Source organism: Hyla sarda, chromosome 5, assembly GCF_029499605.1.
Source record: "Hyla sarda isolate aHylSar1 chromosome 5, aHylSar1.hap1, whole genome shotgun sequence".
Lineage (NCBI taxonomy): Eukaryota > Metazoa > Chordata > Amphibia > Anura > Hylidae > Hyla > Hyla sarda.
The window spans coordinates 665,909-692,368 of record NC_079193.1 but is presented as its reverse complement, the minus strand read 5'-3'; the positions used below and the strand labels follow the sequence as shown (position 1 = coordinate 692,368).

The 26,460-nt window shown below is 51.0% G+C and overlaps 1 protein-coding gene across 1 annotated transcript; it reads left to right on the top strand.

Annotated features, from left to right (window-relative positions):
* Nucleotides 1-246: 246 nt before the first annotated feature.
* Nucleotides 247-24,861, top strand: GUK1 (guanylate kinase 1; the record flags this gene model as incomplete). The annotated part of the gene is given in 7 exon segments (XM_056518700.1): nt 247-360; nt 443-484; nt 1,150-1,246; nt 1,468-1,606; nt 13,336-13,420; nt 13,631-13,716; nt 24,144-24,861. Coding segments are annotated over 7 exon segments (599 nt in total), but the record flags the coding sequence as incomplete, so codon positions are not given.
* Nucleotides 24,862-26,460: the final 1,599 nt, after the last annotated feature.

Sequence of the window (26,460 nt, the reverse complement as noted above, 5' to 3'; positions counted from 1 at the left end):
CGGTATAATGGCGCTGACTGTGTCGTGTGTTACGGTGATGGCGCTGACTGTGTCGTGTGTTACGGTGATGGCGCTGACTGTGTTGTGTGTTACAGTGATGGGGCTGACTGTGTCGTGTGTTACGGTGATGGCGCTGACTGTGTCGTGTTATGCGGTTATGGCGCTGACTGTCGTGTTGCAGTGATGGCGCTGACTGTGTCGTGTTGTGTTATGCGGTGATGCCGCTGACTGTGTCGTGTCTTACAGTGATGGCAGGCCCCCGTCCTGTGGTGCTGAGCGGACCCTCCGGTGCGGGGAAGAGCACGCTCCTGAAGAAGCTGCTGAAGGAATATGAGGGCGTCTTTGGGTTCTCCGTGTCCCGTAAGTATCCGGTGCCATGATGGGGGTTGTGATCCGGGGATGAGAACTACAAATCCATCATCTTCTGTTCATGTGATTGCAGACACCACCAGGAGCCCCAGACCGGGGGAAGTCAACGGGAAAGGTATAGTGTGAGGTCATCGGTGTGTAGTGTGTGTGTGTGTGTGTGTGTGTATAGTGTGAGGTCATCGGTGTGTGTATATAGTGTGAGGTCATCGGTGTGTGTGTGTATATAGTGTGAGGTCATCGGTGTGTAGTGTGTGTGTATATATGTGTATATAATATATATTGTGTGAGGTCATCAGTGTGTGTGTGTGTGTGTGTGTGTGTGTGTGTGTGTGTGTATTTATAGTGTGAGGTCATCGGTGTGTATATATAGTGTGAGGTCATCGGTGTAGTGTGAGGTCATCGGTGTGTAGTGTGTGCATATAGTGTGAGGTCATCGGTGTGTAGTGTGTGTGTATATATGTGTATATACTATATATTGTGTGAGGTCATCAGTGTGTGTGTGTGTGTGTGTGTGTGTGTGTATATAGTGTGAGGTCATCGGTGTGTAGTGTGTGTGTGTGTGTGTGTGTGTGCATATAGTGTGAGGTCATCGGTGTGTAGTGTGTGTGTGTGTGTGTGTGTGTATATAGCGTGAGGTCATCGGTGTGGTGTGTGTGTGTATATAGAGTGAGGTCATCGGTGTGTAGTGTGTGTATATATAGTGTGAGGTAATCGGTGTGTGTATATATAGTGTGAGGTTATGTGATGGGTTCAGATTGGAGACTTTGACTTTTCCCGTAGATTATCACTTTGTGACGCGGGAGGACATGCAGTGCGGCATTGATGGCGGTGACTTCATAGAGCACGCAGTGTTCTCCGGAAACATGTATGGCACCAGGTACGTCCCCCTCCCCCAGGAGACACGAGGCGCAGGACGCCTCCAATTAGCCAAATCTCCTCATCTGTGTAATCTGATTATAGCGGAGGACAGATGGCTCAGGTCATGTGACGTCTTCTCACTAATTAATGGAAGGGTCAGAAGTGTCTGAAGGTCAAAAAGCAGGAGCGCACAGCAGCACAGAGGATTTTATTTTATGTAAAGTTATGTCTCCCCTGCAGTAAAGCGGCGGTACAGGCGGTGCAGGCCCAGAACCAGATCTGCATCCTGGACATCGACATGCAGGGGGTGCGAAACATCAAGAAGACGGAGCTGAACCCCATCTACATCTCCATCCACCCCCCGACTGTGCAGATCCTGGTGAGTGCATCACTATACTGCCCCCGGAGCTGAACTCCACCACTAAACTCAATTTTATATCTAGGAACTCAATTGTGCTGTCATTTTAAGGGGTGTAGTTTAGCATTGGGGTTGTCGCCTCGCTTGCCTCCCCCCTTGCAGTCATCACGGATACATTTTCAAATCCTCAGACCAATGAAAGTTCAGAGTCGCGCGATCCCTGGTACGGTTTATTTCGAGGTGACCAGCCAGGGGAATTGTCATGGTTATTTCACATGAGGTTAGTTCGATACTGCTGGGGCACAACCAGCTGCTTCTTAGGTTCCTTTATGGGCTTGGTGCCCTCCATAAACCGGTACAACAAGCCCTGGCTTCATATAGTTTTACCATCACTTGGATTTGCTGGCTCAACCACGGCGCACACTTGATACCCTGCCAGGGTTGGATTAGAAAGTTGCTTTCTGAAACTCTGCTGAGGTGGCCCATGGCCTATTGGGCAGGACAGGAACATTATCTTGGGCACTAACTAGGGACTCTTCAGGATTGCAGTCAGTCTCACTTGGTTCTCCTCCTCGAGTGCTCCTCCAATCCTCTTGCTCTGCTGGCTTGTTACCACCGTACATGTCTCTTGGGTTACGAAGTCCTGCTGGTAGAGGGATGTTTAGTAGTCCAAATCGTCCAGAAGCACTTCAGCTGGAAACTTCTTCATACCTCCAACTTAGACCTGTTGCCCCAATCCAATTCAAGTTGGGTAAGGGAAAGCCGATTCATGTTTCCTCTGGCCACTCTAACAGCTATGGATTTGGACAACATTCCAATAGGGGGGACCAGGTGGGGCTTAACTAATGTTGCTAGGGTTGCTGGCTTGGGTCTGTTCTGGAAAGGGTTCAGGCTGGAGTAGGTGCATCCATTACTTGCCTATTCTTGTTGAGGTGCCGGTTGCGCCGGGCATCCAGGTACTCGTCTCCAAGAACTGCTGCTTCATCTGCGGTTTTGGGTTTACGGTCTATCACCCACTCTGTGATCGCAGGGGGAGTGGACTCATTAAGCTGCTCCAGCAGTACCAACTGACTAACGTCCGAAACAGTCTCTGCCGGTGCCCAAAGTTTCAGCCTTCCACAGACCGCCTCATCCAATGGGTCCACTCTACCAAAGACTTCTGTCCCTCCCTTCTAAGGCCATGGAATTTCACTCTGTGAGCCTCAGGGGTTGTTCCATAGCAGGTGAGCATGCGCTCCTTTACCTGTTCATAGTCCTTGCAGTCCTCAGTGAACATGCTCTCAGGCAGTCCGTGCTTGGCCGGCAAGTTTACTCACCAATAAGGGGACCCATTCATCCGGCTCCAGACTTGAGTTCCCACACTGTTGCACAAATACCTTGGGGAACTCCTCAATGTTTTCCTATTCCTCCTTAAATGCTTGGAATGCTCCATAGCGTAGCTTTTCCCTCCATATCCTAGGGGTCCGGCCTGCCACTTCCTGTTGGTTCGTCCGCCTCTTCCACTCCAGCTCGTGCACATGATCCAGCACCCGGTTCACCTGTTCATCCATGGGGTGATCTCTGTAAAGGGTACGTCACCACTCTACCTGCTTCTTTATGTCCCACCGGTCAGGAACCTGAACCCGAGCCTCTCCCTGTTGCTGGTCTAACCCGCACAATTCCTCCATCACGGCTTCAGTCTTATTACAGGACGTCCTTCCTCCAGACTCCAGCAGATCTCACTACATAAACTCATTTATTGAGGTAAAACAGCAGTTTTCATACCCCCCTCACCAAGACATGAGGTAACCAACAGTTTCTAATCCCCCCCTTCAAGGCCGGTCACATGACATTACACATTCCATTGCCCTTATGAGGCCTCATGTTTGGTAGTCAGTTGTTGCCGGGCAGAGTCTCCTCAGGGGATGGTGGGAGACACAGTTATGGCACAACCATGTTACATCCCTATACTGTACCTCAGAGCTGAGCCCCCGACCCACCTGTCTGTACATCACTATACTGTACCTCAGAGCTGAGCCCCTGACCCACCTGTCTGTACAGATCCTGGTGTGTACATCACTATACTGTACCTCAGAGCTGAGCCCCCGACCCACCTGTCTGTACAGATCCTGGTGTGTACATCACTATACTGTACCTCAGAGCTGAGCCCCCGACCCACCTGTCTGTACAGATCCTGGTGTGTACATCACTATACTGTACCTCAGAACTGAACCCCCGACCTACCTGTCTGTACAGATCCTGGTGTGTACATCACTATACTGTACCTCAGAACTGAACCCCCTACCCACCTGTCTGTACAGATCCTGGTGTATACATCACTATACTGTACCTCAGAGCTGAACCCCCGACCCACCTGTCTGTACAGATCCTGGTGTGTACATCACTATACTGTACCTCAGAGCTGAACCCCCGACCTACCTGTCTGTACAGATCCTGGTGTATACATCACTATACTGTACCTCAGAGCTGAACCCCCGACCCACCTGTCTGTACAGATCCTGGTGTATACATCACTATACTGTACCTCAGAGCTGAACCCCCGACCTACCTGTCTGTACAGATCCTGGTGTGTACATCACTATACTGTACCTCAGAGCTGAACGACCCACCTGTCTGTACAGATCCTGGTGCGTACATCACTATACTGTACCTCAGAACTGAACCCCCTACCCACCTGTCTGTACAGATCCTGGTGTGTACATCACTATACTGTACCTCAGAGCTGAGCCCCCGACCCACCTGTCTGTACAGATCCTGGTGTGTACATCACTATACTGTACCTCAGAGCTGAACCCCCGACCCACCTGTCTGTACAGATCCTGGTGTGTACATCACTATACTGTACCTCAGAGCTGAGCCCCCGACCCACCTGTCTGTACATCACTATACTGTACCTCAGAGCTGAACCCCCGACCCACCTGTCTGTACAGATCCTGGTGTGTACATCACTATACTGTACCTCAGAGCTGAGCCCCCGACCCACCTGTCTGTACAGATCCTGGTGTATACATCACTATACTGTACCTCAGAGCTGAGCCCCCGACCCACCTGTCTGTACAGATCCTGGTGTATACATCACTATACTGTACCTCAGAGCTGAACCCCCGACCCACCTGTCTGTACAGATCCTGGTGTATACATCACTATACTGTACCTCAGAGCTGAACCCCCGACCCACCTGTCTGTACAGATCCTGGTGCGTACATCACTATACTGTACCTCAGAGCTGAGCCCCCGACCCACCTGTCTGTACAGATCCTGGTGTGTACATCACTATACTGTACCTCAGAACTGAACCCCCGACCCACCTGTCTGTACAGATCCTGGTGCGTACATCACTATACTGTACCTCAGAGCTGAGCCCCTGACCCACCTGTCTGTACAGATCCTGGTGCGTACATCACTATACTGTACCTCAGAGCTGAACGACCCACCTGTCTGTACAGATCCTGGTGTGTACATCACTATACTCTACCTCAGAGCTGAGCCCCCGACCCACCTGTCTGTACATCACTATACTGTACCTCAGAGCTGAGCCCCCGACCCACCTGTCTGTACAGATCCTGGTGTGTACATCACTATACTGTACCTCAGAGCTGAGCCCCTGACCCACCTGTCTGTACAGATCCTGGTGCGTACATCACTATACTGTACCTCAGAGCTGAGCCCCCGACCCACCTGTCTGTACAGATCCTGGTGTATACATCACTATACTGTACCTCAGAGCTGAGCCCCCGACCCACCTGTCTGTACAGATCCTGGTGTGTACATCACTATACTGTACCTCAGAGCTGAGCCCCCGACCCACCTGTCTGTACAGATCCTGGTGCGTACATCACTATACTGTACCTCAGAGCTGAGCCCCCGACCCACCTGTCTGTACAGATCCTGGTGCGTACATCACTATACTGTACCTCAGAGCTGAGCCCCTGACCCACCTGTCTGTACAGATCCTGGTGCGTACATCACTATACTGTACCTCAGAGCTGAACCCCCGACCCACCTGTCTGTACAGATCCTGGTGCGTACATCACTATACTGTACCTCAGAGCTGAGCCCCCGACCCACCTGTCTGTACAGATCCTGGTGTATACATCACTATACTGTACCTCAGAGCTGAGCCCCCGACCCACCTGTCTGTACAGATCCTGGTGTGTACATCACTATACTGTACCTCAGAGCTGAGCCCCCGACCCACCTGTCTGTACAGATCCTGGTGCGTACATCACTATACTGTACCTCAGAGCTGAGCCCCCGACCCACCTGTCTGTACAGATCCTGGTGTGTACATCACTATACTGTACCTCAGAACTGAACCCCCGACCCACCTGTCTGTACAGATCCTGGTGCGTACATCACTATACTGTACCTCAGAGCTGAGCCCCCGACCCACCTGTCTGTACAGACCCTGGTGTGTACATCACTATACTGTACCTCAGAGCTGAGCCCCCGACCCACCTGTCTGTACAGATCCTGGTGCGTACATCACTATACTGTACCTCAGAGCTGAACCCCCGACCCACCTGTCTGTACAGATCCTGGTGTGTACATCACTATACTGTACCTCAGAGCTGAACCCCCGACCCACCTGTCTGTACAGATCCTGGTGTATACATCACTATACTCTACCTCAGAGCTGAACCCCCGACCCACCTGTCTGTACAGATCCTGGTGCGTACATCACTATACTGTACCTCAGAGCTGAACGACCCACCTGTCTGTACAGATCCTGGTGTGTACATCACTATACTGTACCTCAGAGCTGAGCCCCCGACCCACCTGTCTGTACAGATCCTGGTGTATACATCACTATACTGTACCTCAGAGCTGAGCCCCCGACCCACCTGTCTGTACAGATCCTGGTGTGTACATCACTATACTGTACCTCAGAGCTGAACCCCCGACCCACCTGTCTGTACAGATCCTGGTGCGTACATCACTATACTGTACCTCAGAGCTGAGCCCCCTACCCACCTGTCTGTACAGATCCTGGTGCGTACATCACTATACTGTACCTCAGAGCTGAACCCCCGACCCACCTGTCTGTACAGATCCTGGTGTGTACATCACTATACTGTACCTCAGAGCTGAGCCCCTGACCCACCTGTCTGTACAGATCCTGGTGCGTACATCACTATACTGTACCTCAGAGCTGAGCCCCTGACCCACCTGTCTGTACAGATCCTGGTGCGTACATCACTATACTGTACCTCAGAGCTGAGCCCCCGACCCACCTGTCTGTACAGATCCTGGTGTATACATCACTATACTGTACCTCAGAGCTGAGCCCCCGACCCACCTGTCTGTACAGATCCTGGTGTGTACATCACTATACTGTACCTCAGAGCTGAGCCCCCGACCCACCTGTCTGTACAGATCCTGGTGTGTACATCACTATACTGTACCTCAGAGCTGAACCCCCGACCCACCTGTCTGTACAGATCCTGGTGTATACATCACTATACTGTACCTCAGAGCTGAACGACCCACCTGTCTGTACAGATCCTGGTGTATACATCACTATACTGTACCTCAGAGCTGAGCCCCCTACCCACCTGTCTGTACAGTTCCTGGTGTATACATCACTATACTGTACCTCAGAGCTGAGCCCCCTACCCACCTGTCTGTACAGATCCTGGTGTATACATCACTATACTGTACCTCAGAGCTGAACGACCCACCTGTCTGTACAGATCCTGGTGTATACATCACTATACTGTACCTCAGAGCTGAACCCCCGACCCACCTGTCTGTACAGATCCTGGTGCGTACATCACTATACTGTACCTCAGAACTGAACCCCCGACCCACCTGTCTGTACAGATCCTGGTGCGTACATCACTATACTGTACCTCAGAGCTGAGCCCCCGACCTACCTGTCTGTACAGATCCTGGTGCGTACATCACTATACTGTACCTCAGAGCTGGGCCCCCTACCCACCTGTCTGTACAGATCCTGGTGCGTACATCACTATACTGTACCTCAGAGCTGAGCCCCCTACCCACCTGTCTGTACAGATCCTGGTGTATACATCACTATACTGTACCTCAGAGCTGAGCCCCCTACCCACCTGTCTGTACAGATCCTGGTGTGTACATCACTATACTCTACCTCAGAGCTGAGCCCCCGACCCACCTGTCTGTACAGATCCTGGTGTACATCACTATACTGTACCTCAGAGCTGAGCCCCCGACCCACCTGTCTGTACAGATCCTGGTGCGTACATCACTATACTGTACCTCAGAGCTGAGCCCCCGACCCACCTGTCTGTACAGATCCTGGTGTGTACATCACTATACTGTACCTCAGAGCTGAGCCCCCGACCCACCTGTCTGTACAGATCCTGGTGTATACATCACTATACTGTACCTCAGAGCTGAACGACCCACCTGTCTGTACAGATCCTGGTGTATACATCACTATACTGTACCTCAGAGCTGAACGACCCACCTGTCTGTACAGATCCTGGTGTATACATCACTATACTGTACCTCAGAGCTGAACCCCCGACCCACCTGTCTGTACAGATCCTGGTGCGTACATCACTATACTGTACCTCAGAGCTGAGCCCCCGACCCACCTGTCTGTACAGATCCTGGTGTGTACATCACTATACTGTACCTCAGAGCTGAGCCCCCGACCCACCTGTCTGTACAGATCCTGGTGTGTACATCACTATACTGTACCTCAGAGCTGAACCCCCGACCCACCTGTCTGTACAGATCCTGGTGCGTACATCACTATACTGTACCTCAGAGCTGAGCCCCCGACCTACCTGTCTGTACAGATCCTGGTGCGTACATCACTATACTGTACCTCAGAGCTGGGCCCCCTACCCACCTGTCTGTACAGATCCTGGTGCGTACATCACTATACTGTACCTCAGAGCTGAGCCCCCGACCCACCTGTCTGTACAGATCCTGGTGCGTACATCACTATACTGTACCTCAGAGCTGAGCCCCCGACCCACCTGTCTGTACAGATCCTGGTGCGTACATCACTATACTGTACCTCAGAGCTGAGCCCCCGACCCACCTGTCTGTACAGATCCTGGTGTGTACATCACTATACTGTACCTCAGAGCTGAACCCCCGACCCACCTGTCTGTACAGATCCTGGTGTGTACATCACTATACTGTACCTCAGAACTGAGCCCCCGACCCACCTGTCTGTACAGATCCTGGTGTGTACATCACTATACTGTACCTCAGAACTGAGCCCCCGACCCACCTGTCTGTACAGATCCTGGTGTGTACATCACTATACTGTACCTCAGAGCTGAGCCCCCGACCCACCTGTCTGTACAGATCCTGGTGTGTACATCACTATACTGTACCTCAGAGCTGAACCCCCGACCCACCTGTCTGTACAGATCCTGGTGTGTACATCACTATACTGTACCACAGAGCTGAGCCCCCGACCCACCTGTCTGTACAGATCCTGGTGCGTACATCACTATACTGTACCTCAGAGCTGAACCCCCGACCCACCTGTCTGTACAGATCCTGGTGCGTACATCACTATACTGTACCTCAGAGCTGAGCCCCCGACCCACCTGTCTGTACAGATCCTGGTGCGTACATCACTATACTGTACCTCAGAGCTGAGCCCCCGACCTACCTGTCTGTACAGATCCTGGTGTGTACATCACTATACTGTACCTCAGAGCTGAGCCCCTGACCCACCTGTCTGTACAGATCCTGGTGTATACATCACTATACTGTACCTCAGAGCTGAGCCCCCTACCCACCTGTCTGTACAGATCCTGGTGTATACATCACTATACTGTACCTCAGAGCTGAACGACCCACCTGTCTGTACAGATCCTGGTGTGTACATCACTATACTGTACCTCAGAGCTGAACCCCCGACCCACCTGTCTGTACAGATCCTGGTGCGTACATCACTATACTGTACCTCAGAGCTGAACCCCCTACCCACCTGTCTGTACAGATCCTGGTGCGTACATCACTATACTGTACCTCAGAGCTGAGCCCCTGACCCACCTGTCTGTACAGATCCTGGTGTGTACATCACTATACTGTACCTCAGAGCTGAACCCCCGACCCACCTGTCTGTACAGATCCTGGTGTGTACATCACTATACTGTACCTCAGAACTGAGCCCCCGACCCACCTGTCTGTACAGATCCTGGTGCGTACATCACTATACTGTACCTCAGAGCTGAGCCCCCGACCCACCTGTCTGTACAGATCCTGGTGTGTACATCACTATACTGTACCTCAGAGCTGAGCCCCCGACCTACCTGTCTGTACATCACTATACTGTACCTCAGAGCTGAGCCCCCGACCCACCTGTCTGTACAGATCCTGGTGTATACATCACTATACTGTACCTCAGAGCTGAACCCCCGACCCACCTGTCTGTACAGATCCTGGTGTATACATCACTATACTGTACCTCAGAACTGAACCCCCGACCCACCTGTCTGTACAGATCCTGGTGTATACATCACTATACTGTACCTCAGAGCTGAGCCCCTGACCCACCTGTCTGTACAGATCCTGGTGCGTACATCACTATACTGTACCTCAGAGCTGAGCCCCTGACCCACCTGTCTGTACAGATCCTGGTGTGTACATCACTATACTGTACCTCAGAGCTGAACCCCCGACCCACCTGTCTGTACAGATCCTGGTGTGTACATCACTATACTGTACCTCAGAGCTGAGCCCCTGACCCACCTGTCTGTACAGATCCTGGTGCGTACATCACTATACTGTACCACAGAACTGAGCCCCCGACCCACCTGTCTGTACAGATCCTGGTGTGTACATCACTATACTGTACCTCAGAACTGAACCCCCGACCCACCTGTCTGTACAGATCCTGGTGTGTACATCACTATACTGTACCTCAGAGCTGAGCCCCCGACCCACCTGTCTGTACAGATCCTGGTGTGTACATCACTATACTGTACCTCAGAGCTGAGCCCCCGACCCACCTGTCTGTACAGATCCTGGTGCGTACATCACTATACTGTACCTCAGAGCTGAGCCCCTGACCCACCTGTCTGTACAGATCCTGGTGCGTACATCACTATACTGTACCTCAGAGCTGAGCCCCCGACCCACCTGTCTGTACAGATCCTGGTGTATACATCACTATACTGTACCTCAGAGCTGAGCCCCCGACCCACCTGTCTGTACAGATCCTGGTGTATACATCACTATACTGTACCTCAGAGCTGAGCCCCCGACCCACCTGTCTGTACAGATCCTGGTGTGTACATCACTATACTGTACCTCAGAGCTGAACCCCCGACCCACCTGTCTGTACAGATCCTGGTGCGTACATCACTATACTGTACCTCAGAGCTGAACCCCCGACCCACCTGTCTGTACAGATCCTGGTGTGTACATCACTATACTGTACCTCAGAGCTGAGCCCCCGACCCACCTGTCTGTACAGATCCTGGTGTGTACATCACTATACTGTACCTCAGAGCTGAACCCCCGACCCACCTGTCTGTACAGATCCTGGTGTGTACATCACTATACTGTACCTCAGAGCTGAACGACCCACCTGTCTGTACAGATCCTGGTGTATACATCACTATACTGTACCTCAGAGCTGAGCCCCCGACCCACCTGTCTGTACATCACTATACTGTACCTCAGAGCTGAACCCCCGACCCACCTGTCTGTACATCACTATACTGTACCTCAGAGCTGAACCCCCGACCCACCTGTCTGTACAGATCCTGGTGTATACATCACTATACTGTACCTCAGAGCTGAACCCCCGACCCACCTGTCTGTACAGATCCTGGTGTATACATCACTACACTGTACCTCAGAGCTGAACCCCCGACCCACCTGTCTGTACAGATCCTGGTGTGTACATCACTATACTGTACCTCAGAGCTGAACGACCCACCTGTCTGTACAGATCCTGGTGCGTACATCACTATACTGTACCTCAGAGCTGAACGACCCACCTGTCTGTACAGATCCTGGTGTGTACATCACTATACTGTACCTCAAAGCTGAACCCCCGACCCACCTGTCTGTACAGATCCTGGTGCGTACATCACTATACTGTACCTCAGAGCTGAACCCCCGACCCACCTGTCTGTACCGATCCTGGTGTGTACATCACTATACTGTACCTCAGAACTGAGCCCCCGACCCACCTGTCTGTACAGATCCTGGTGTGTACATCACTATACTGTACCTCAGAGCTGAGCCCCCGACCTACCTGTCTGTACATCACTATACTGTACCTCAGAGCTGAGCCCCCGACCCACCTGTCTGTACAGATCCTGGTGTATACATCACTATACTGTACCTCAGAACTGAACCCCCGACCCACCTGTCTGTACAGATCCTGGTGCGTACATCACTATACTGTACCTCAGAGCTGAGCCCCCGACCCACCTGTCTGTACAGATCCTGGTGTGTACATCACTATACTGTACCTCAGAGCTGAACCCCCGACCCACCTGTCTGTACAGATCCCGGTGTGTACATCACTATACTGTACCTCAGAACTGAACCCCCGACCCACCTGTCTGTACAGATCCTGGTGTGTACATCACTATACTGTACCTCAGAGCTGAGCCCCTGACCCACCTGTCTGTACAGATCCTGGTGCGTACATCACTATACTGTACCTCAGAGCTGAGCCCCTGACCCACCTGTCTGTACAGATCCTGGTGTGTACATCACTATACTGTACCTCAGAGCTGAGCCCCCGACCCACCTGTCTGTACAGATCCTGGTGTGTACATCACTATACTGTACCTCAGAGCTGAACCCCCGACCCACCTGTCTGTACAGATCCTGGTGTGTACATCACTATACTGTACCTCAGAGCTGAGCCCCCGACCCACCTGTCTGTACAGATCCTGGTGTATACATCACTATACTGTACCTCAGAGCTGAGCCCCCGACCCACCTGTCTGTACAGATCCTGGTGTATACATCACTATACTGTACCTCAGAGCTGAGCCCCCGACCCACCTGTCTGTACAGATCCTGGTGCATACATCACTATACTGTACCTCAGAGCTGAACGACCCACCTGTCTGTACAGATCCTGGTGTGTACATCACTATACTGTACCTCAGAGCTGAGCCCCTGACTTACCTGTCTGTACAGATCCTGGTGTGTACATCACTATACTGTACCTCAGAACTGAGCCCCTGACTTACCTGTCTGTACAGATCCTGGTGCGTACATCACTATACTGTACCTCAGAGCTGAGCCCCCGACCCACCTGTCTGTACAGATCCTGGTGCGTACATCACTATACTGTACCTCAGAGCTGAGCCCCCGACCCACCTGTCTGTACAGATCCTGGTGCGTACATCACTATACTGTACCTCAGAGCTGAGCCCCCGACCCACCTGTCTGTACAGATCCTGGTGTGTACATCACTATACTGTACCACAGAACTGAGCCCCCGACCCACCTGTCTGTACAGATCCTGGTGTGTACATCACTATACTGTACCTCAGAGCTGAGCCCCCGACCCACCTGTCTGTACAGATCCTGGTGTGTACATCACTATACTCTACCTCAGAGCTGAGCCCCCGACCCACCTGTCTGTACAGATCCCGGTGTGTACATCACTATACTGTACCTCAGAGCTGAGCCCCCGACCCACCTGTCTGTACAGATCCCGGTGTGTACATCACTTTACTGCCCCTGAGCACAATGTCTCATCCCTCTGGTGAGTTTCCCAGTTTGCCCTCGGATTGGACTCTGTTCTCTTCTTATTACAGGAGAAGCGTCTCCGGGACCGGAACACAGAGTCCGAGGAAAGTCTGAGCAAGAGGCTGCGGGCGGCCATAGAAGACCTGGAGATCAGTGAGTGCAGCGCTGTAAATCCTCTGTGCTGCTGTAATGCTTCCTCTGACTGTTCTTTAGGGTTCGTTCAGGATCCTGCGCAGGTTTCATGCTGTAGAGTCCATAGTTCTCAGATCTGCGCAGGATCCTGTACGTGTGAATACGGCCTGAAGGAAGTTATTTAGTTTTTTTTTTTCTCACAATTCTTTTTCTGACGTGATTTTATAAAAGGTAAAGAGCCCGGACTGTTCGATAGAATCATTGTAAATGACGACCTGGAAGAAGCGTACGCCAAACTGAAGGACTCCCTGAAAGAGGTGAGTGCAGAATAGTGAGCGCAGCTCTGGAGTATAATACAGGATATAACTCAGGATCAGTACAGGATAAGTAATGTAATGTATGTACACAGTGACCTCACCAGCAGAATAGTGAGTACAGCTCTGGAGTATAATACAGGATATAACTCAGGATCAGTACAGGATAAGTAATGTAATGTATGTACACAGTGACCTCACCAGCAGAATAGTGAGTACAGCTCTGGAGTATAATACAGGATATAACTCAGGATCAGTACAGGATAAGTAATGTAATGTATGTACACAGTGACCTCACCAGCAGAATAGTGAGTACAGCTCTGGAGTATAATACAGGATATAACTCAGGATCAGTACAGGATAAGTAATGTAATGTATGTACACAGTGACCTCACCAGCAGAATAGTGAGTACAGCTCTGGAGTATAATACAGGATATAACTCAGGATCAGTACAGGATAAGTAATGTAATGTATGTACACAGTGACCTCACCAGCAGAATAGTGAGTACAGCTCTGGGGTATAATACAGGATATAACTCAGGATCAGTACAGGATAAGTAATGTAATGTATGTACACAGTGACCTCACCAGCAGAATAGTGAGTACAGCTCTGGGGTATAATACAGGATATAACTCAGGATCAGTACAGGATAAGTAATGTAATGTATGTACACAGTGACCTCACCAGCAGAATAGTGAGTACAGCTCTGGAGTATAATACAGGATATAACTCAGGATCAGTACAGGATAAGTAATGTAATGTATGTACACAGTGACCTCACCAGCAGAATAGTGAGTACAGCTCTGGAGTATAATACAGGATATAACTCAGGATCAGTACAGGATAAGTAATGTATGTACACAGTGACCTCACCAGCAGAATAGTGAGTACAGCTCTGGAGTATAATACAGGATATAACTCAGGATCAGTACAGGATAAGTAATGTAATGTATGTACACAGTGACCTCACCAGCAGAATAGTGAGTACAGCTTTGGAGTATAATACAGGATATAACTCAGGATCAGTACAGGATAAGTAATGTAATGTATGTACACAGTGACCTCACCAGCAGAATAGTGAGTACAGCTCTGGAGTATAATACAGGATATAACTCAGGATCAGTAAAGGATAAGTAATGTAATGTATGTATACAGTGACCTCACCAGCAGAATAGTGAGTACAGCTCTGGAGAGAGGGTGTGTTCTGCTGAGCTCCAGAGTTTCCCAGAGAAGCAGTGATTTTTTTCCGCCCCTCCCCAGGTGTGTGGCAGACACCTGGGTAGGTTTTCCTGCTATGGAGCCCCGGGAAGCTGGGGCTTCATCTTGCACCCCCCGTTCTCGGCTGGCGGGGTGTGCAAAAGAACATGTAACAGCCAGTAGTCAGGATGGGGTGAGGAGATCCACCAGGGTCCACAGCCATGTGGGGCCCCCTCCCCCGACCTCAGCTGGGAGCTGCAAAGCTTCCAGCAGAAGCTCATCCAGGCAGCGGAGTGGAAAGTCTGTATCTGTTTCCTCAGAACCCCAGCAATGGGGGGTAAAGGGGCCCAGAGAATCCCTGGCCAGCTTTGGGTCCAGAATCCAGGCCAAGATGGCTCAGTATGAACAGCTCGGCAAACAACTAAGAGGCCTCAGAGAGGAGCTGAAGTTTGCAAGTTACCAAGCAAACAATGCAGCAAAGACCAAGAGGGCAGCATTTTCCACCAAGGTGAGAGCTCTGAAGAAACAGGTGGATGAGATTGTGAGGCTGAGATCGGACATTGTGGAGGGAGGGGGTATACTCAGCGAGAGACTTGTCAACAAGGATCGTTTCTCCAGCATGAAGGTCTCAGGACAAGTGAGTAACCAAGATGACTGCCAGAGTGAGGAGGAGGAGATGGAGGGAGGTGAGGAGGGGGATGTGAGTGAGGGGGATATGGATACTGGACCTGTGTGTACCACCACCACTGTTACCCCAGACCCCCCACTTACCCTCAGTGAGGACTATGTAAACCCGGCTCAGGTGGCCTTACCTCCCTCCAGTGAGGATGATGATGATGATGATGGCAGTGACTGCAGTGATGGCAGTGGCTTGGCAGATGGGGGTCTCCTGCGGGAAATTGTTATGCAGGAGTCCCCCACCCGTCTGGAAAACTTTTCCTTTGGTGATGATTTGGGCCCAGAGGAGAAGGGAAAGAAGAAGAAAGGAAAGGGCAAGAAGAGGAAGAAGACACAAGGAGTTAAGTTTGTCTTTTCTCCCTTCCAGCAGTCTGGGTCGGCTGAAAAGTCTGTTCAGGGTGCTGGGTCCCCCAATCTGCCAGACCCCGTTTCTGTAGTGGAGCGGGGCCAGCATGGGGGATACAGTAGCGCACCCAAAATGGCCGCGGGTGCTATAGAAAAAAAAGGGCACCCTCCTGTGAGGGGGGAGGGTGTCCAGGCACCGGAAAATGGCGGCAGATTCACCCGTTCGGGGGGTGGTCCCCTGGTTGAAGTGGGCGGTACAGGTTCTGGCACCGCAGGGCACTCTCCTGTGAGGGGGGGGAGTGTCCGGGCGCCGGACCTTGTTGGTTCAGGGGGCAGTCCCCTAGGTGGCGTGGTTGGTACTGGTTCTGGCGCCAGGGGGCACTCCGCTATAAAGGGGGAGGTTCCCTGCACATCAGCTGTAGCTGGAGTTAGTCCGGAGGGTCAGTCTTTTTGCGAGGGGGCGTGGTCACCCATGTCAGAGGCGGAGCCTGTGTCTGCACCCAAAGACACAGGAAGAAAGAACTATGCAGCACCAATCCTGAAACCGGCAAACCCTTAAACATGAAGAAAAAGATCCAGCCAGCCCAGTCTGTAACACACCAAGGGAGAGTGAACGCAAGAGTGAAAGTGAAAGGAAAAATGTGAATAAAAATGGTAATGTGCAGAATGTGAGTTATGGTGGTGTGCCTGGGAGGAGTTGTGGTAGCAGTGTGGATGAGGGGGGTGCAAGCGAAGTGCAAGAAAGAGGTGCAAGTAGTGTGCAAGAGAGGGGTGCAAGAGGGGTGCAAGTGTAGTGCAAGAGAGGGGTGCTAGTGAAATACAGGTGAGGAGTGGTAGTGGAATGACAGAGAGAGGTGTTATGGCTGTTAAGAATAAGGGTCCAGGTTTGGCCTCTGGGTCAGTTCCTGGTTCGACTGCCCCCCCCCCGGTAGTGGCTGCTTCTCCCAGAAGCTATGCCAGCGTCACTGCCGGGGGATCAGGGGGATCCCCATCTCCGTCTGTCTCTGGGGGTCACTTGCAACAGCGCCTCCTGGAGGCTCTACGTAGGGGAGACAGGTCAATCCAGGTAGAGGGGAGGGGTGAGGTTGACCTGTCTTTTTGGATAGAAAGACACGGCTTAGGCGCATTCCGAGAACAAAACGGGGAGGTGGTCTGGTCCCTCCCGACATCCGGGCAGGAAAGTGGCTGTAGGAATGTGGTCCGTTTATTGTGGAGGGGCGAAGATGCGTGTCCGCCTCGCGGTAAGGTGGTTGAGCTCCTCCTCCGGATGGAATTCAGGGCAAGTGACATCTTTGCCCTGATCCACCCCTATGGTACTTCCGAGTTTGACATCAGCTTTGTTCGGCCCGAGGGTCTGGAACTTTTCTGGTCGAATTATGAGGTGGTGAAAAAGAGCCCGGTTGGCAGGATTTCGCCGTAAAGGCGATATCCCGTCAGAATCTGGCCAAGAAAGTGACCGTTTTGACACGTAACGAGTCACTATCTTGCTATGACATTATGACCTGGCTTAGCCGATATGGGGATGTGACTGACATGCCAAAAAAGAACTATGACGAACATGGGATCTGGTCTGGGGCCTGGACGTTTTCCGTCAAACTGAAGCGTTCGGGGGGCACTGTTGCCCACATCCCATCAGCTGCTTTCCTTGGGAGAGACAGAATCCAAGTTTTCTACCAGGGGCAGCCCAAGGTCTGTCACAGGTGTGGCAGCCCCACTCACTTTAGCGCAGCCTGTACCGTGCAGATCTGTGCACTGTGCGGTGGGGTAGGTCATCTTGCCGCATCCTGTAGGCAGATCAGGTGTCATCTGTGTGGTGTCTTAGGACACCCTTTCAGCCGTTGTCCTAGCGCCTTTGCCCGTGCGACGGTCACCTTGGCTGGGGAGAGCAGTAATGTTGCCTCAGCTGGGGAGGGCACGAGTGCGGGTGAAGGTGCAACAGGGTCAGTGAAGAGGAAAAGTCCCGCCAAGCTGAGGCGGGAGGCTAATCGGAGAAGGAGCAGGGAACTGGAGAGTTCCCATGTGGCAGGGGTAGCTTCTGGCCCTGCTCCTGAGGTTAGTCCTGAAACTGCTGAGGCCATGGGGGAGAATGTGCTGGAAGAGGAAATGGGGAGAATCTGTAGAGAAGAGCGCAGCAAGGCCGATCTTTCCGATTCCTCCCACTGTGAAAGTGTGGATGAGGAGGGTGAAGAGAGGCCAAAAAAGAAGGGCAGTAAAGGGAGAAAGAAGAGGTCAGAGCCCTCTAGTCCCCGTGCTGCGGACCAGGTCCCAAGCGGAAGCTTACCTGCCCCCCCTCTGATTGATCTGTCTAACCGGTACTCTGTCCTTGAAGACATCTCCTCCCCCTCCTTGGAGGGGGGGGTCAGGGATGGGGTGCCTGAAGTGGGGGAGCCTCCAGGGGGAACTGGGCCCTGCCCTGATGGGGCAATTTCCTCAGGGGATGGGGCCAAATCGGAGCCAGGCGGAGATGGGGATTCTAAAATGGACCAGTCAGAATCAAAAAAACGGTCCAAAGAGAAGGAAGCCTCCTCATCTGGGGATGAGGGGGTAAAGAAGAAACAAAAATGAGGGGGTTAGGGCCGTCTATCTCAATCACCCATGATGGCGGCACTCACCCCATTGACGCTGGCATCTATTAACTGTGCCAGCATAAAGTCTGATACGGCTAGATTCGCAGCCTTTGATTTTCTCGGCCGTGTTGATGCCGACATTTTCTTTTTACAAGAGACCAGGTTGTCAGATCTAGCCTCCCTGATAAAAGCCAGGAGAGAGTGGAGGCGCGGCCCCTCCCACTGGTCTCTTGCGGCTGAGCCGTATAGTGGGGTGGCGGTCCTTTTTACCGCTCCTGTTGAATGCAGACGGGTTATTGAGTTAGAAATGGGGAGGTGCCTGATCTTAGATGTCCTCATGAAGGGACAAGAGCTCCAGCTCATGAACATCTACGCCCCACAAACCAAGTGGGGCCGCAAAGATCTCTTTATGAGGATTAAGCCCTTTCTTTTTACAAGCCGACAGGTGATCTTTGGAGGGGATTTCAATACTGTCACGAGATCCCAAGATAGGAGAGGCTCCAATGATCGGTTGGCTTATGATAGCGTGGCCCTCAATAATATAGTTAGGGAAGCTCGCCTAGAGGACGCCCACATCCGGAGCCCCTCAGGCCACGCGGGTTTCACCTATCATCGAGGTAGCTGCAGGTCTAGAATAGACAGGTTTTTTTTAAAGGAGGAAGCCGTCTCTTCTGCAGTGTCCGTGGTTGAGGTGGAGTTCTCCGATCACTGTATGATTTTGTTTTCCCTGAATGTTTCAGAGACCCCTCGGATGGGTAAAGGTTATTGGAAGCTGAATTCGTACCTCCTGGAGGAAGCGGAGGTAAGACAGTCCTTTGAGGATTTTCTTCAGAGTCAGGTACCTTTACTGGGCCTTTGTAGTAGTAAGTCAGAGTGGTGGGAGATATTCAAGAAGAGGGTTGCGGGGTTCTTCCGCCAGCTCTCGAGCTTCAGGTCCCTGAACAGGTATCGCCTGTATCAGGGACTGAGGAGGAAACTCGAGTTTCTCATCTCGACTGGAGGTAGCCGAGAGGATATCTCCAGAGTGAAATCCTTGCTGATGAGGTGTCAGTACGATAGGCACGCATCTTTGGTTTTTGAGAGGGATTTCGGGAAGTACCGCTCGCCCGACCCTTACAGAAACTGTAAGATGTCAGTGAGTAGTAAAGTCATTTCAGGACTGATTGATAGTACAGGATCTCTGAATCGGTCCAGATCAGGGATCTTGGAGGTCATCAGATCCTTCTACTCGCATCTCTTGGGAAGGAAGGATCTAGATCGAGACAGGATGTCGGCTTTCCTGGCTGAAACTATTCCTGAGCCAGGGGTAGACCCCTCTCTTGATGTTTTGACAGAAAAAATCAGGGAAGAGGAAGTGAGACTGGCGATCGAGGGGCTCGCCCCCAAGAAGTCGCCAGGTCCGGATGGCTTAACATCCGAGTGGTACAGGACCTTTAAGGAGTCTTTAGCTTCCGTCTTGACTGAGGTATTCAATGAGTGTCTCTCCTCGGGCACTCTACCAAAGTCAATGAGGAGGTCAGCCCTGATTCTTCTCTCAAAGGGTAAAGATCCCAGCCGTATTGAGAATTGGAGGCCCATAGCTCTTCTCAATACGGACAGGAAGCTTCTGGCCAAGATACTGTTTAATCGGCTGGTGAAGTTTGCACCCCGGCTCCTTTCGGGGGCCCAGCATTGCTCGGTTCCAGGCCGAAGCACCTTAAGTGCTGTTCTCAGTGTCCGGGAGGCAGTGGAGCGGAGTAGTGCAGGTCTCTGGAAGGGGTACTTGCTGTCCCTGGATCAGGCCAAAGCATTTGATGGGGTGAACCACGAATACCTCTGGTCCGTCCTTCTGAGATATGGCTTACCGTGCGCTTTTATTAATTGGCTTAAGACCTTATATGCAGGGGCAGAGAGTTTCCCGCTGGTGAACGGGTGGTCTAGCTGCTCTTTTGAGGTGGGGTCCGGAGTCCGTCAGGGTTGTCCTTTGAGCCCGCTTTTATACGTGTTCGCAATTGATCCCTTCGTCCGGAGGGTAGATTGTGGGCCGTTGGCGGGAGTCGGGATGAGTCTGGCGGAGCTGGATGTCGCCCAGAGAGTGGTGGCGTACGCTGATGATGTCACCATTTTCTTGTCCTCGAGAGAGGAGGTCGATGTGGTGATGTCGGAAGTGGACCGCTACTCGGAGGCATCCGGGTCCAAGATCAACCGGGATAAGTGTGAAAGTCTCTGGCTGGGAGGGGGAGATCCCACTTTTGATCTCCCGGACACCCTTCCAGGGCTCCAAGAGTCAGCAAAAATTCTGGGCATCACATTCGGCCAGGATGATTATCCCACCAAAAACTGGGACGGTAAGCTCCAGGATGCCATTCATAAGGTGGATCAGTGGAAGGGTTGGTCTATGACCCTCAGGGAAAGGGTACACCTGATCAAATCGTACCTGCTCCCTTGTTTATCTATCTGGGCAGTGTATGTATCTTGCCAGAGGCTTACTACACTAGGATCTACAGCCTGTTTTTCCAACTGTTATGGGGGAACAGGATGAACCTAGTCAAGAGGGAGGTTACGTACCGCATAAGGAGACTAGGGGGTTTATCTATGGTAAACCCTGTGGTGTTCTTAACAAACACCTTCTTGAAAGCCAACATCTCGAACCTCTGGTCAGAGATGGCTTCTCCGTGGGTACTCTCCTGCAGGGAATGGTTTCGGCCTTTCTTCCAGGAATGGGAGACAGGAGGGCAAGTGAAGGACCTCCGTACGCCCCATGGGCATCTTTGGCTTACGCTACCCCGACTCTGAAGGCGATACGTCGGTGGGGTCTGGGAGTGTGGGAGATCAGGACCCAGTCAAGGCAGTTCCTTGACAAACAGGTTCTGTTGACCCACTTCCAGAAGCCTCTGGCGCTCAGGGACTGGCCAGGTCGGGATCTGAGGGTGGGGTTGTATCTTTTAAACATGAAAAGGATCCCCCAGAAGTTTTGGGACTTGGCCTGGCGCTGCTTTCAGGGGAAGCTATATGTGAGGGACAATTTGAAGTGTAGGAGATCTGATGACCGGGACTGTCCCCGAGAAGAGTGCGGGGACATGCTGGAAAGCATGGACCATTTCCTGCTTCATTGTCCCTTTTAATATAGGGGTCTACAACCGGGTGGGCGCTTCCATTGGCTGGAGTCAACTTGCCGGCCTTACCTATCCAGAGTGGGCTTATGGGGCATTCAGGACCCTGGGTGGCCGTGATCGGGGCACTTTATTCTTAGTCAGTTTAGTGGTTAGGTACTACACGTGGAATGCACGGTGTTTAGTGTCTACACAGCGCAAAGTCCTCTCCGAGGTGGAGGTCTGTAGGAACATCACTGGTGACCTCGGGAAGATCAGGTCTTTGGAGTATGGCAGTCTTGGTACCAGTAGGGCTTCTCTCCTATGGAGAGGGTTTTCTTTTGATGTGCCCTAGGTACTAGACCTTTTGGGTAGAGTACCCTTGTTTTGGTTAGGGACAGTGATGCAGGGACAGGGTTAGGGTGATAGTAGGGTCAGTTTATCTTTAGGGATAATGGTAGGGTGAGAGGTAGGGTGCAGTTAGGGAAAGTATGTAAATTTTGTATGTATCAGGATTGCCATCCTTCTTCCTGGTGGTGGGCTAATGCATGTGCACCATAGCTTTTTGTTTTGTTTTCAGATGTTTAGGTTATGAAGGGCTTACAGGCTCCGAACTTGGGCCTAAAGTGGGTTGTATTGTTTGCTTATGTATGTTAAAGCTGGTTATGGTTAATTTGTTGTGAAGGAGTTCTAGGTTGGGAGGGTATATTTGTGGGTGGTGGTGGTCTTTTCTTTTGGTGGACCTGGCATGGGTCAGATGTGGACTGGACATTGAGGACTATGAACTGTATGGACTCTGACCCATGTACAGGAGGGCGGGTGGTGTGGGTGAAGGGTCAGTTTAGTGTAGAATGTTCTTTTTATATTTGTAGGTGAGTTTTCTGTTTATTTATAGGTGTATATAGTTTGTGTATAGTATTGTATATAATAGTGTATATAGTTAGTTATGTATATAGTATGTATAATGTATGTTATATTATTATAATTATTTATTTATTTATTAATTATTTTTTTTTTTTTAAGTATATAGTATTTATAGTAGAGATAGACATGGCAGTCGAACCAGTTTTGTTTTTGTAGTAATGTTTCTTTAGTATCCCATTGTGGATTTATTTTCTTTGGTTTATATATGTAGTATGTAGTAAAGATGTGTGTAAGCATGTGTGTATTGTGTTTTCTGTGATATTTTCCCGAGTTTGGTTATTTCGAGTTGAATTTAATTTATTTATTTATTAATTTGGTTAAATGCAGTTAATATATTGATATATATGTGTGCATGCGTGTGGTATAGTGTTATTATTATTATTAATATTATTATTAAAAAAAAAAAAAACACATGGTGTGCAGTGTGAGTGCTTGTTGTGTTTTCTATTTGTAATGTATGATTTTTCCCGAGTTTGGGTGTTTTTGAGTTAAAGCAAAATAGTGCTATTTTTATGTTTCTTATGAGTGTGTTGTTTGGCTATGAAAGGTGTAGTTGTAATATTTCTAGTTCTAGTAGGAAAGCTGGGCTGGCCGGTTAGGCAGGATTTTTGTTCTTTTATTTAAATGTAAAGTTTGGGTTTATGTTATTTCATGTTGTTGTTTTTCGTTATGGCAAAGTTGTGCTGGTTTATGTTTTTTTATGATTTATATTTTTCTAATAAAAGATTTACAGGATATAACTCAGGATCAGTACAGGATAAGTAATGTAATATATGTACACAGTGATCTCACCAGCAGAATAGTGAGTACAGCTCTGGAGTATAATACAGGATATAACTCAGGATCAGTACAGGATAAGTAATGTATGTACACAGTGACCTCACCAGCAGAATAGTGAGTACAGCTCTGGGGTATAATACAGGATATAACTCAGGATCAGTACAGGATAAGTAATGTAATGTATGTACACAGTGACCTCACCAGCAGAATAGTGAGTACAGCTCTGGAGTATAATACAGGATATAACTCAGGATCAGTACAGGATAAGTAATGTATGTACACAGTGACCTCACCAGCAGAATAGTGAGTACAGCTCTGGGGTATAATACAGGATATAACTCAGGATCAGTACAGGATAAGTAATGTAATGTATGTACACAGTGACCTCACCAGCAGAATAGTGAGTACAGCTCTGGGGTATAATACAGGATATAACTCAGGATCAGTACAGGATAAGTAATGTAATGTATATACACAGTGATCTCACCAGCAGAATAGTGAGTACAGCTCTGGGGTATAATACAGGATATAACTCAGGATCAGTACAGGATAAGTAATGTAATGTATGTACACAGTGACCTCACCAGCAGAATAGTGAGTACAGCTCTGGAGTATAATACAGGATATAACTCAGGATCAGTACAGGATAAGTAATGTAATGTATGTACACAGTGACCTCACCAGCAGAATAGTGAGTACAGCTCTGGGGTATAATACAGGATATAACTCAGGATCAGTACAGGATAAGTAATGTAATGTATGTACACAGTGACCTCACCAGCAGAATAGTGAGTACAGCTCTGGGGTATATCATTTCTGTATTTTGCTAGTTTAGTGATGTCACATGATCTCTCTCTTTCCTGCAGGAGATTGCGGCGGTGCAGACCTGCAGGGATTCCTGACTACACTCCGTTCCGTTCCGCAGTCATTCCTCCTCTGTATCCTTCCCTTGTACTCGTGCTGCGTCCCTGTGTCTGTTCTGTGGTTTCCTGCGCTCCTGGTTCCAGTGTTTTCCGCTCGTGTCGGCACAATCTCTCGTCTTCCAGCCTCTTCAGTATCTGATGGCCATTGAGATTATTTCCTAAGGAAATTAATATTCCAGGATCAGATCCATCGGGTTTTGGGGGGGGGGGAGAACCATGGGGATTGGTATTGGGGTTAGTGTTACAAGAATGGCGCTCATACGGCAGAGCACTTGCTACGTTTACGAGAACCTTTTGCCTCAGATGGTTGTTTGATGACGGTGCAGTTTTTTGTGGCTAAGCTTTGATTGGACGGTGTAATCTCCCCCCCTCACAAGGCTCCTCCCCTATTGTGTCCAAACCCCTGCCCCCCCCCCCCCAGGTGCTCCATCCTGTTACTAGAGTGACGCAGAACATCGCGATAGAACTTTTATTCACTTTATTGTTTTTTAAGTAAAAAAAATCTCATGTTTTTTATGCAATAAATTTCCGTCCGCCACGTGATCCTGCTGATCGTCGGGCGCTGCAGAACACGGGTCGTACTTACCTCAGAACAAGGGACGTCTTTATTTGTGATGTTGACTGTAATAAAATGTCTGTCTGGTGTTTATACTGTTTATTTGCTCTTTTATAGTAGGTTGTAGAGATCAGCGGCGCCGTATCCCTCTGTAATGCCGCTGATCTACTCGGCAATGATTGGCGCATTCTTGGAGTATTTGACTGCGCCGATGTTTTACAACGATCCCTCAGCTGTGTGAGCGGGACGGGTTGGTCTCTGTAAGTAATGTGACTATGCGCCGAACACTTCCAGCGCTCTCCCCCGATCTCGTTCTGCCCAGCCGGACATTTATCTGCTCTTGGGGTTCAGTCACACGTACAGGATAATAATAATTTATTTATATGGCGCCTACAGATTCCGCAGCGCAGGATCTGCTCCTTATTGTCTACAGCTGATTTGGCTTCTCATTAAAGTTAATAGGTAACAAATCAGTGGCACAAATCCTGTAAAATGGGCAGGGAGAGGGGTAAGCCGCTGCCAGACAGCTCTGGTGTCATTTCACCCCCCTCTAGTAGAATAAATGGTTGCTGCAGTTCAAATCTTTCTTGGGGAGGCGGGAGACTCCCATATACTTTAGACCAGGGGCCTTTATATCCCGGTCTGCGAGGAGATGAGGTCAGTGAAGGTCTTAGCTGCACAATAAGGTCGCGTTCACACCTAACGGCCATGAAAAGAATATAATGACACCAATAATACGGCACAGGGTAAGATGGTCTAGTGCAGTGTGGAGGATGGGAGACTACAGATCCCAGTATTGCACCGCCGCACACTGCCCCCATCCCCTCCCCCCCCCCCCCCGAGTATAGCACCGCCGCACACTGAATCCCCCCCCCCCCCCCCCGAGTATAGCACCGCTGCACACTCTGCCCCCCCCCGAGTATAGCACCGCCGCACACTGCCCCCCCCCCCCCCGAGTATAGCACCGCCGCACACTGAATCCCCCCCCCCCGAGTATAGCACCGCTGCACACTCTGCCCCCCCCCCCCCGAGTATAGCACCGCCGCACACTGAATCACCCCCCCCCCCCGAGTATAGCACCGCCGCACACTGAATCACCCCCCCCCCCCCCCGAGTATAGCACCGCCGCACACTCTGCCCCCCCCCCAGTATTGCACCGCCGCACACTGCCCCCCCCGAGTATAGCACCGCCGCACACTGAATCCCCCCCCCCGAGTATAGCACCGCTGCACACTCTGCCCCCCCCCCCCGAGTATAGCACCGCCGCACACTCTGCCCCCCCCGAGTATAGCACCGCCGCACACTGAATCACCCCCCCCGAGTATAGCACCGCCGCACACTCTGCCCCCCCCCCCCCCCCCAGTATAGCACCGCCGCACACTGCCTCCCCCCTGAGGAGTACAGCACCGCCACACACTCTGCCCCCCCCCCCCCCGAGTATAGCACCGCCGCATACTGCCTCCCCCCTGAGGAGTATAGCACCGCCGCACACTCTGCCCCCTGAGTATAGCACCGCCGCACACTGTGCCCCCCCCCGAGGAGTATAGCACCGCCACACACTCTGCCCCCCCCCCCCGAGTATAGCACCGCCGCATACTGCCTACCCCCTGAGGAGTAGAGCACCGCCACACACTCTGCCCCCCCCCCCCCGAGTATAGCACCGCCGCATACTGCCTCCCCCCTGAGGAGTACAGCACCGCCACA